The 12,500-nt window shown below is 44.1% G+C and overlaps 1 protein-coding gene across 2 annotated transcripts in view; it reads left to right on the top strand.

The window, feature by feature from the left end:
* LOC123484577 (protein kinase C-binding protein NELL2-like) overlaps window positions 1-12,500 on the top strand; it is a 154,724-nt gene that overhangs the window by 130,848 nt on the left and 11,376 nt on the right. For both annotated transcript variants that reach the window (XM_045215070.1, XM_045215069.1), the window contains 3 exons: window positions 6,262-6,402; window positions 7,084-7,277; window positions 7,562-7,738. In XM_045215070.1, coding sequence (XP_045071005.1) covers window positions 6,262-6,402; window positions 7,084-7,277; window positions 7,562-7,738 — 512 coding nt within the window. The remainder of the gene's footprint in view (window positions 1-6,261; window positions 6,403-7,083; window positions 7,278-7,561; window positions 7,739-12,500) is intronic.

The following is a 12,500-nucleotide window of genomic DNA, read 5'->3' as shown; positions in this document are numbered from 1 at the left end:
CACGCCTCAATGTGTGAGTGACTGAACGAAAGAGAGAGGGGAGAGAGAATGAGAGAGATAGAGAGCGACAGGCAGAGAGAGCGAGAGAGAGAGAGAGAGAGAGAGAGAGAGAGAGAGAGAGAGAGAGAGAGAGAGAGAGAGAGAGAGAGAGAGACAGGCAGGCAGAGAGAGAGAGAGAGAGAGAGAGACAGGCAGAGAGAGAGAGAGAGAGAGAGAGAGAGAGAGAGAGAGAGAGAGAGAGAGAGAGAGAGAGAGAGAGAGAGAGAGAGAGAGAGAGAGAGAGAGAGAGAGAGAGAGAAGGATGGAGGGAGGGAGGAAGGGAGGGGAGGAGAGGGAGTGGGAAAGAGGATAGGTGACAGCTGGTATGGACTGTATGTAAAATCAGGGAGGTATTGGTAAAGTGTGGTAACCCTGGTCTGTTGTTAGTTGTTGCCGTAGGAGGATGTGAGAACAGAGATATTCCTCAATGTTTTGGCTCACACACACCGACACACACACACACACACAAACACACACACCGACACACACACACAAACACTCTACGCTTTATTTAATGGTTTGTTCTTAGAGATAAGCAAGACTGCCAATGAATCTGACACATTCGCCAATGTTTTATATATTTTGCTACGTGTGTGTGTGTTTGGGCCGGAGCGTGTTGTTTCGCCCGCTCCTAGTTTTCTTTATCACTCCAGAGAGAGAGAGAGAGAGAGAGAGAGAGAGAGAGAGAGAGAGAGAGAGAGAGAGAGAGAGAGAGAGAGAGAGAGAGAGAGAGAGAGAGAGAGAGAGAGAGAGAGAGAGAGAGAGAGAGAGAGAGAGAGAGAGAGAGAGAGAGAGAGAGAGAGAGAGAGAGAGAGAGAGAGAGAGAGAGAGAGAGAGAGAGAGAGAGAGAGAGAGAAGCATATTGAATAGCATTGTTCCATTGCAGCCTCTGTGTGTGTGATTGCCTGCTTGTGTTATTATCCTAAGATCTATATGCTCCTGGCTTTATGATAACAATATAATCCATTAGTCTCCGCAGATATTACATCTTCAGGTGAAAAGGAACTGGGAGAGAAGATATTGCTATCCACAGTATATGTGTTTATGATAAAAGCTTTGATAAAAGTTAATATTTCTCAATTGTATTTGTTCTCATATCGACGTAGGAGGAGGTTTGAATACAGAGGGAGAACAGTTTTCTCTGCCATTGAAAAGAGGGAAATGTTATTTTAATATGTTTCGTATTCTTCTCTTTGTTACTGAAGAAGCTATCCTGTGCTACAGAGAACTGAAAGTTAACAATGGTTTAGTTCTGTTTGTATATGTTGTGCCTGCATCCATCCATAATATGATCCTGTGTGTGGAACATCCCTCTGAGAAGGGGTTCTTTCTGAGACCTTGCCTAGACAAGTTTGGATGGGAGACTAGGAGATGAAAAGACTAAACTTCATGCATCTCAAGTTGTGATGTACTGATTTGATCCCCAAGTGAGTGAATAATAAAATGGTACCACTGTGAAGCTTATCTGTATCAGTACACCAATATTCCCGTCATGCAAATTTCAAGACCAAAATCCTGTATCATGTTTATTTCCCACTCCAGTAATCATAAGACACGGCTTCGCTCTGTGCGTTGAGTGTGATTGATTGATACACCACCGCTATTGGATCTAAGCCACTGTGACAGTTGAATATGCAAATGTTTTTCTCTGTGGATGGATGTACTCCCTAAGTTCCTAATCACTCTTCCTAAATCTCTCTCTCTCTCTCTCTCTCTCTCTCTCTCTCTCTCTCTCTCTCTCTCTCTCTCTCTCTCTCTCTCTCTCTCTCTCTCTCTCTCTCTCCCTCACTCACTCTTACTCGCTCTCTCTCTCTCTCTATTTCTCTCTCTCTCCGTTAGAGAGAATCCTAATGAGGTAGAGTGGAGTCTCTTTGATAAGACTTCCTGTCACTATGTTTGTTCTTTTTCGTCTCGGTGAAGCTTGTCTCGATAAAGTTTTTGGGAGCGGTATTAGGGGAGTGGGGCGTTGGTGGGGGGAATGTTGTAAAGCATTACCCACAATCCTGTGAGTGCAGTGTCGCTTATGACGCACTTGGCAAACCCGCTGAGTTTCCCGAGCGACGGGTTGATGACACAACAAAGACATTCCTGACTTCAAACGTGACAATGCCAAGTTGCCGTCTTCAACAGTGGTGGTGGTTGTTGCTGGAGAGACAGTGGTGGTGGTTGTTGCTGGAGAGGCAGTGGTTGTTGCTGTAGAGACAGTGGTGGTTGTTGCTGTAGAAACAGTGTTAGGAGGGAGTTATTCAATAGTAGTGAAGAGGAAGAGAGAGGAGAGAGGAGAGGGGAAGAGAGGATGGAAGAGGAGAGGGGAGTGGAGTAAAGGGGAGGAGAGAGGAGAGGAGCAGAGGAGAGAGGAGAGGAGATGAGAGGAGTGGTTGAGAATGAAAGAGGAGGGGAGAGGAGAGGAGAGGACAGGAGAGGAGAGGATAGGAAGGGAGAGGAGATGCGGGGAGGGGAGGATGAGTGGAATGAAGAGGAGAGGAGATCTAACTGTATATCAGGTCTAACTGTATATCAGATCTAACTGTATATATCAGGTCTAACCAAATCCTGATTTTCTTTGAAAAGATGTTCATCCATTAAAAGGATGAATATTTAATTAATTAACAATCATCGAGTTTATTGCTTGACCCCCAAATCATTTAATCTCTGTATGAAATATTTTCTACCCATAGTATAATATGCATAGACCATCATACATCAAGAGATTGTTCTTCCTGCTTTAAAGGAATGGCCTCTACATATTTATGATCCCATGTCCCCAGCTAGCAGTCAGCCCAGATATTATAAATGGTAATTGCAGTTCACCTTTTCATTGAGGCTGCGTTTTGTGGGTCATGGGGTAAATTGCCTGCCATAACTTTGTTCTAACACAGTGTACAAGCAGTCTGAATTGGTTCGCTTTCAAAGTAAAAGTCTGCTGTAAGCTCAGTCAACATGACATGCACGTGCGCACGCATGCACACACACGCACTTACACACTCAAACATGCACGCACGCACACACCGACACACACGCACGCGCACACACACACACACACACAGTGACATATCCCTGACAAATGAGTTGCAGTGCTGCAGCGACAGACGGTCGGAGCGGTGATGTCCTGGGGACAGGCACACAGTGTCTATGTTCCAAATGGCCCCCTATTCCATAGGGCTCTGGTTAAAATCAGTGCACTATATAGGGAATAGGGGGCCAATTGGGACGCACACAGTGAATAGAAACCACAGTGATTTCCCAGTGGGCCTCATGAAGACCTGGTTCAACCAACAGTCACTTAAATGCTAACACGTTCTCTGAGGAAGGAGGGAGAGAGGCATGGAGACAGGGATTTGAGCAATGGAGAGACACATCTACAGTATGTCATTCCTCACTGTTTACTTGTCCAGCTATTCAGTGGCATCCAGTTCATTTTAGTTATACTTTTCTAATAGCATAGGATTTCAGATTTGATATTCAGCAGGGAACTCTGTATACTTTGTAAATTAAATACACTTTCAATTAATGGTGGTTTTATTTTATTTTATTTTTAGCTATAGTTTTGATTAGATTTAATATATATTTGATTTGAAATGTAGCTATAGTTAAATGGTGAATTGATTTGAAACGTAGCTATAGTTAAATGCTTCAACAAATAGAATAAGTGGCTCTACCTCCATGTAAGCTGTCTGCCTCTGCAGCCTGTTTCTCAGTGCTACATTTTGACCTGCTGGGAAAATGGAAACAACACTCTCAACCCCCACCACCACAAACACAGACACTACCTTTGAATACCACACAATCATTCAGCAGAGCCTTTCACAAAATCAAGGTCTTCTGAGCATTCAATGTTCTCTCTCCTCCCTCCCCTCTCCCCCTCTCCCTCTCTCTCTCTCTCCTCTTTCCTCTCTCTCTCTCTCTCTCTCTCTCTCTCTCTCTCTCTCTCTCTCTCTCTCTCTCTCTCTCTCTCTCTCTCTCTCTCTCTCTCTCTCTCTCTGTCTCTCTCTCTCTCTCTCTCTCTCTCTCTCTCTCTCTCTCTCTCTCTCTCTGTCTCTCTCTCTCTTTCTCACTCTCTCTCTCTCTCTCTCTTGCTCTGTCTCACTCTCTCTCTCCCCTCTCTCTCTCTCTCTCGCTCTCTACTTCTCTCACTCACTCACTCACTCACTCACTCACTCACTCACTCTCTCTCTCTCTCTCTCTCTCTCTCTCTCTCTCTCTCTCTCTCTCTCTCTCTCTCTCTCTCTCTCTCTCTCTCTCTCTCTCTCTCTCTCTCTCTCTCTCTTTCTCACTCACTCTCTCCTCTCTCTCTCTCTCTTTCTCTGTCTCACTCTCTCTCTCTCCCCCTCTCTCTCTCTCTCTCGCTCTCTACTTCTCTCACTCACTCACTCACTCACTCACTCACTCACTCACTCACTCACTCACTCACTCTCTCTCTCTCTCTCTCTCTCTCTCTCGCTCTCTCTCTCTCTCTCTCTCTCTCTCTCTCTCTCTCTCTCTCTCTCTCTCTCTCTCTCTCTCTCTCTCTCTCTCTCTCTCTCTCTCTCTCTCTCTCTCTCTCTCTCTTTCTCTCTCAATTTCAATTTAAGGGGGCTTTATTGGCATGGGAAACACATGTTTACATTGCCAAAGCAAGTGATAGATAATAAACAAAAGTGAAATCAACAATACGAAATTAACATTAAACATTATACTCACAAAGGTTTCAAAGGAATAGAGACACTTCAAATGGCATATTATGGCTATGTACAGTGTTATAACAATGTGCAAATAGTTAAAATAAATCAACATAAATATGGGTTCACTGGTTGCCCTTTTCTTGTGGCAACAGGTCACACATCTTGCTGCTGTGATGGCACACTGTGATATTTCACCCAATAGATATGGGAGTTTATCCAAATTTGATTTATTTTCAAATTCTTTGTGGGTCTGTGTAATCTGATGGAAATATGTGTCTCTAATATGGTCATACATTTGGCAGGAGGTTAGGAAGTGCAGCTCAGTTTCCACCTCATTTTGTGGGCAGTGTGCACATAGCCTGTCTTTTCTTGAGAGCCAGGTCTGCCTATGGCGGCCTTTCTCAATAACAAGGCTATGCTCACTGAGTCTGTAAAATAGCGTTCCAGTTTGTTCTGTTTTTTTGGTTAATTCTTTCCAGTGTGTCAAGTAATTATCTTTTTGTTTTCTCATGATTTGGTTGGGTCTAATTGTATTACTGTCCTGGGGCTCTGTGGGGTCTGTTTGTGTTTGTGAACAGAGCCCCAGGACCAGCTTACTTAGGGGACTCTTCTCTAGGTTAATCTCTCTGTAGGTGATGGCTTTGTTATGGAAGGTTTGGGAATTGCTTCCTTTTAGATGGTTGTAGAATTTAACGGCTCTTTTCTGGATTTTGATAATTAGCGGGTTTCGGCCTAATTCTGCTCTGCATGCATTAATTGGTGTTTTACGTTGTACACGGAGGATGTTTTTGCATATTTCTGCATGTAGAGTCTCCTATTTGGTGTTTGTCCCATTTTGTGAATTCTTGGTTGGTGAGCGGACCCCAGACCTCACAACCATGAAGGGCAATGGGTTCTTTGAATGGTATCGAATGGTATCGAACACATCAAACACATGGTTTTCATATTTTGATGCCATTCCATTTACTCCATTCCGTCTCTGGTTTAAGGTGATTGACCCCCTCCATGTAACACAGTGATGGATTTAATAGAGCTCCATGACGCGTGATATTATATGACCCAAGCCTTCATTATCCAAATGGCTTTGCTCAATGGCCTGTGAGATGATCCTCCATCTCCTATGGATCATAGGTGGGCCGGTGGCACCTTCATTGGGGAGGACGGGCTCATAGTAATGGCTGGAACGGAATAAATTGAATGGTATCGAACACATCAAACACATGGTTTTCATATTTTGATGCCATTCCATTTACTCCATTCCAGCCATTATTATGAGTCCCTCCCCCCCCCCCCCCACCAGCCACCTGTGCTGTGGATATAGCAGCAATTGACCCATACGTTGTTCCATCCTGACTGCGTTCTAAAGGGGGATTATGGGCCTCTGAAAGGGCTTAGTGTTTGATGTATTAAATGAATGACAGGAATGGGAATAATACCCCATACTTCTATAATGGAGGCCTGGCTGCGTAGTTGACGTTGCATACCTCAAATGTAAAGATGAGTGCATTAGGCACACCTGTGTGAAACTGAAACATATGTTTGTGTGTGTGTCTGTCACCAGACATTGATGAGTGTGCTGATGGCTTCGTGGAGTGTGACAGCAGAGCCACTTGTGTCAACCTGCCTGGCTGGTACCACTGTGAGTGTCGGGACGGCTACCATGACAACGGAATGTTCTCAGCCAATGGGGAGTCCTGTGAAGGTAAGTTGGGGGACTAGACTCACCTGTATAAGCACAGTATTGGTATGCAAAAGGATATTAGGTGCTGGAATTATACTCAACATTGTATTATACAGACACATATCTCACCCATTTCTATTTTTCCCCTGTGATTTAACTCCTGGGTAAAGTGTATTTGTACACTAACATATAATATGTCTCTCCCTCCTTCATACACTAACCTATAGTCTCTCTGTCTGTCCCTCCTCCTTCATACACTAACCTATAGTCTCTCTGTCTGTCCCTCCTCCTTCATACACTGACCTATAGTCTCTCTGTCTGTTCCTCCTCCTTCATACACTAACCTATAGTCTCTCTGTCTGTCCCTCCTCCTTCATACACTAACCTATAGTCTCTCTGTCTGTCCCTCCTCCTTCATACACTGACCTATAGTCTCTCTGTCTGTCCCTCCTCCTTCATACACTAACCTATAGTCTGTCTGTCTGTCCCTCCTCCTTCATACACTAACCTATAGTCTCTCTGTCTGTCCCTCCTCCTTCATACACTAACCTATAGTCTCTCTGTCTGTCCCTCCTCCTTCATACGCTAACCTATAGTCTGTCTGTCTGTCCCTCCTCCTTCATACGCTAACCTATAGTCTCTCTGTCTGTCCCTCCTCCTTCATACACTAACCTATAGTCTCTCTGTCCCTCCTCTCTACAGATATAGATGAGTGTGCGACAGGCAGACACAGATGTGCTAACGATACGGTGTGTTTCAACGTGGACGGAGGCTACGACTGCAGGTGCCCACACGGCAAGAACTGCACTGGCGACTGTAACCATGACAACAAGCACAAACACAATGGGCAGATCTGGGTGCTGGACAACGACAGGTGCTCCGTCTGCTCCTGCCAGGTGAGTGATGTACTGTAGAACCTCCTGAGGAATCTTGGGAATTTGAGTCTTTTGGAAAAAGAGTTTCCAATCAGAGTTCTATATTGCAGTTCAAATCTAACCCTAAATCTAACATGTCAAAATGTAGATCTGAAAGGAAAAGTCTGACTCTCTCTCTCTCTCCCTCTCTCTCTCTCTCTCTCTCTGCCTCTCTCTCTCTCTCTCTCTCTCTCTCTCTCTCTCTCTCTCTCTCTCTCTCTCTCTCTCTCTCTCTCTCTCTCTCTCTCTCTCTCTCCCCCCTACAGTCTGGTCTGGTGATGTGTCGTAGGATGGTGTGTGACTGTGAGACCACAACAGCCGACCTGTTCTGCTGTCCAGAGTGTGACCCCGGCCTCAGCAGCCAGTGTCTACACCAGAACAGACTCATTACATACAGCAATGGAGACACCTGGGTGGAGAACTGCCAGCAGTGCCAGTGCATGGTGAGTTGGCATGGACAGACACTGTAGAGAAATTAGGGGTGGTGGAGGATAGGACCAGTACATGGTGAGTTACTGAGGTAGTGGAGGATAGTACCAGTACATGGTGAGTTACTGGGGTAGTGGAGGATAGTACCAGTACATGGTGAGTTACTGGGGTAGTGGAGGATAGTACCAGTACATGGTGAGTTACTGGGGTAGTGGAGGATAGTACCAGTACATAGTGAGTTACTGGGGTAGTGGAGGATAGTACCAGTACATGGTGAGTTACTGGGGTAGTGGAGGATAGTACCAGTACATGGTGAGTTACTGGGGTAGTGGAGGATAGTACCAGTACATGGTGAATTACTGGGGTAGTGGAGGATAGTACCAGTACATGGTGAGTTACTGGGGTAGTGGAGGATAGTACCAGTACATGGTGAGTTACTGAGGTAGTGGAGGATAGTACCAGTACATGGTGAGTTACTGGGGTAGTGGAGGATAGTACCAGTACATGGTGAGTTACTGGGGTAGTGGAGGATAGTACCAGTACATGGTGAGTTACTGGGGTAGTGGAGGATAGTACCAGTACATGGTGAGTTACTGAGGTAGTGGAGGATAGTACCAGTACATGGTGAGTTACTGGGGTAGTGGAGGATAGTACCAGTACATGGTGAGTTACTGGGGTAGTGGAGGATAGTACCAGTACATGGTGAGTTACTGGGGTAGTGGAGGATAGTACCAGTACATGGTGAGTTACTGAGGTAGTGGGGGATGTTCTCTCTTATGTTGCTACATAAGACCAAATCGAGCCGGTCACATATGGAGGAGAAAGAGGAAGACCCAGAATGTGGCTCTTCAGAAGCCTGAGTGCTTCAGGGCTGTGGGTATACAGACTGTACTGGACTGGATGCTTCTGTCTTGTTGTCGTGAGAGAAGGGCTTTATTATCTACCAATCCCAATTGAATCATAAAAGTTCAGCGAACATATGGCAGTAAATCTCTCTGTGCTCTCGACCAGTGCCAAGCCTGCCTCGCTGCCTTTCTGCATCACTATCTCTCTTTCTCTATCTGCCTTTCTCTCTCTCTCTCTCTCTCTCTCTCTCTCTCTCTCTCTCTCTCTCTCTCTCTCTCTCTCTCTCTCTCTCTCTCTCTCTCTCTCTCTCTCTCTCCACTGTCTATCTTTCTGTCTCTCTCTCTCAATTCAACTTAAGGGCTTTATTGGCATGGGAAACATATGTTAAACATTGCCAAAGCAAGTGAAGTAGATAATAAACAAAAGTGAAAAGTAAAAATGAACAGTAAACATTACACTCACAAAAGTTCCAAAAGAAAAAACAAATTTCAAATGTCATATTATGTCTACATACAGTGTTGTAACAATGTGCAAATAGTTAAAGTACAAATGGGAGATACAAATAAACATAAATATGGGTTGTATTTACAATGGTGTTTGTTCTTCACTGGTTGCCCTTTTCTTGTGGCATCAGGTCACAAATCTTGCTGCTGTTATGGCACACTGTGATATTTCACCCAATAGATATGGGAGTTTATCAAAATTGCATTTGTTTTTTAATTATTTGTGGATCTGTGTAATCTGAGGGAAATATGTGTCTCTAATATGATCATACATTTGGCAGGAGGTTAGGAAGTGCAGCTCAGTTTCCATCTCATTTTGTGGGCAATGTACACATAGCCTATCTTCTCTTGAGAGCCAGGTCTGCCTACCTTGGCCTTTCTCAATAACAAGGCTATGCTCACTGTCACGCCCTGGCCTTGAGAGGCCGGTCGTCTTTAGTTGGTTTGGTCAGGGTGTGAGAATCTATGCTAGAAATTCTATGTTTATGTTCTAGGTATTGTATTTCTGTGTTTGGCCGGGTGTGATTCCCAATCAGAGACAGCTGTCGCTCGTTGTCTCTGATTGGGGATCATACTTAAGTAGCCTGTTTGCCTACCTTAGTTGTGGGATCTTGCGCCGTGTTGGCTTGTATGTGTATAGCCGGAGGACTTCACGTTACGTTGTTTATTGTTTTGTTGTATGTTTATTAAGTAAATAAACATGTTCGCATACCACGCTGCACCTTGGTCTGACCTGTCTCTCAACGATCGTGACACTCACTGAGTCTGTACATAGTCAAAGCTTTCCTTAAGTTTGGGTCAGTCACAGTGGTCAGGTATTCTGCCACTGTGTACTCTCTGTTTAGGGCCAAATACCATTCTAGTTTTCTCTGTTTTTTTTGTTAATTGTTTCCAATGTGTCAAGTAATTATATATTTGTTTGCTCATGATTTGGTTTGGTCTAATTGTGTTGCTGGCCTGGGGCTCTGTGGGGTCTGTTTGTGTTTGTGAACAGAGCCCCCGGACCAGCTTGCTTAGGGGACTCTTCTCCAGGTTCATCTCTCTGTAGGTAATGGCTTTATTATGGAAAGTTTGGGAATCGTTTCCTTTTAGATGGTTGTAGAATTTAACGGCTCTTTTCTGGATTTTGATAATTAGCGGGTATCGGCCTAATTCTACTCTGCATGCATTATTTGGTGTTTTACGTTGTACACGGAGGATGTTTTTGCATATTTCTGCATGCAGAGTCTCAATTTGGTGTTTGTCCCATTTTGTGAATTCTTGGTTGGTGAGTAGACCCCAGACCTCACAACCATAAAGGGCAATGGGTTCTATAACTGATTCAAGTATTTTTTGACAGATCCTAATTGGGATGTCGAATTTTATGTTCCGTTTAATGGCATAGAAGGCCATTCTTGCCTTATCTCTCAGATCCTTCAAAGCTTTGTGAAAGTTACCTGAGGCGCTGATGTTTAGGCCGAGGTATCTATAGTTTTTTGTGTGCTCTAGGGGTACGGTGTCTAGGTGGAATTTGTATTTGTGGTCCTTGCAACTGGACCTTTTTTGGAACACCATTATTACTTACTGAGATTTACTGTCAGGGCCCAGGTCTGACAGAATCTGTGCAGAAGATCTAGGTGCTGCTGTAGGCCCTCCTTGGTTGGGGACAGAAGCACCAGATCATCAGCAAACAGTGGACATTTGACATCAGATTCTAGTAGAGTGAGGCCGGGTGCTGCAGACGTTTCTAGAGTCCTCGCCAATTCGTTGATATATATGTTGAAGAGGGTGGGGCTTAAGCTGCATCCCTGTCTCACCCCACGACCCTGTGGAAAGAACTGTGTGTGTTTTTTGCCAATTTTTACTACACACTACAGTTGAAGTCGGAAGTTACACTTAGGTTCGAGTCATTAAAACTTGTTTTTCAACCACTCCACAAAGTTCTTGTTAACAAACTATAGTTTTGGCATGTCGGATAGGACATCTACTTTGTGCATGACACAAGTAATTTTTCCAACAATTGTTTACAGACAGATTATTTCACTTATAATTCACTGTATCACAATTCCAATGGGTCAGAAGTTTACATACACTAAGTTGACTGTGCCTTTAAACAGCTTGGTAAATTCCAGAACCTGATGTCATGGCTTTAGAAGCTTCTGATAGGCTAATTGACATCATATGAGTCAATTGGAGGTGTACTTGTGGATGTATTTCAAGGCCTACCTTCAAACTCAGTGCCTCTTTGCTTGACATCATGGGAAAATCTAAAGAAATCAGCCAAGACCTCAGAAAAAAAACTGTAGACCTCCACAAGTCTGGTTCATCCTTGGGAGCAATTTCCAAATGCCTGAAGGTACCACGTTCATCTGTACAAACAATAGTACGCAAGTATAAACACCATAGGACCACGCAGCCGTCATTCCGCTTAGGAAGGAGATGCGTTCTGTCTCCTAGAGATTAACGTACTTTGGTGCGGAAAGTGCAAATCAATCCCAGAACAACAGCAAAGGACCTTGTGAAGATGCTAGATGAAACAGGTACAAAAGTATCTATATCATAGTAAAATGAGTCCTATATCGACAATACCTGAAAGGCCGCTCAGCAAGGAAGAAGCCACTACTCCAAAACCGGCATAAAAAAGCCAGACTACGGTTTGCAACTGCACATGGGGACAAAGATCGTATTTTTTGGAGAAATGTCCTCTGGTCTGATGAAACAAAAATATAAATGTTTGGCCATAGTGACCATTGTTATGTTTGGAGGAAAAGGGGTGCAGAGGAACACCATCCCAACCGTGAAGCACAGGGGTGGCAGCATCATGCTGTGGGGGTGCTTTGCTGCAGGCGGGACTGGTGCACTTCACAAAATAGATGGCATCATGAGGAAGAAAAATTATGTGGATATATTGAAGCAACATCTTAAGACATCAGTCAGGAAGTTAAAGCTTGTTCGCAAATGGGTCTTCCAAATGAACAATGACCCCAAGCGTCCTTCCAAAGTTGTGGCAAAATGGCTTAAGGACAACAAAGTCCAAAGGTAATGGAGTGGCCATCACAAAGCCCTGACCTCAATCCTATAGAAATATTTGTGGGCAGAACTGAAAAAGCGTGTGCGAGCAAGGAGGCCTACAAACCTGACTCAGTTACATCAGCTCTGTCAGGAGGAATGGGCCAAAATTCACCCAACTTATTGTGGGAAGCTTGTGGAAGGCTACCCAAAACGTTTGACCCAAGTTTAACAATTTAAAGGCAATGCTACCAAATACTAATTGAGTGTATGTAAACTTCTGACCAACTCGGAATGTGATGAAAGGAATAAAAGCTGAAAGAAATCATTCTCTCTACTATTATTCTGACATTTCACATTCTTAAAAAAAAGTGGTGATCCTAACTGACCTAAGACAGGGAATCTTTACTAGGATTAAATGTCAGGAATTGTGAAAAAC

The sequence above is a fragment of the Coregonus clupeaformis genome, unplaced genomic scaffold, assembly GCF_020615455.1.
Source record: "Coregonus clupeaformis isolate EN_2021a unplaced genomic scaffold, ASM2061545v1 scaf0363, whole genome shotgun sequence".
Classification (NCBI taxonomy): Eukaryota; Metazoa; Chordata; class Actinopteri; order Salmoniformes; family Salmonidae; genus Coregonus; species Coregonus clupeaformis.
This window is presented reverse-complemented; position numbering and strand designations above follow the sequence as displayed.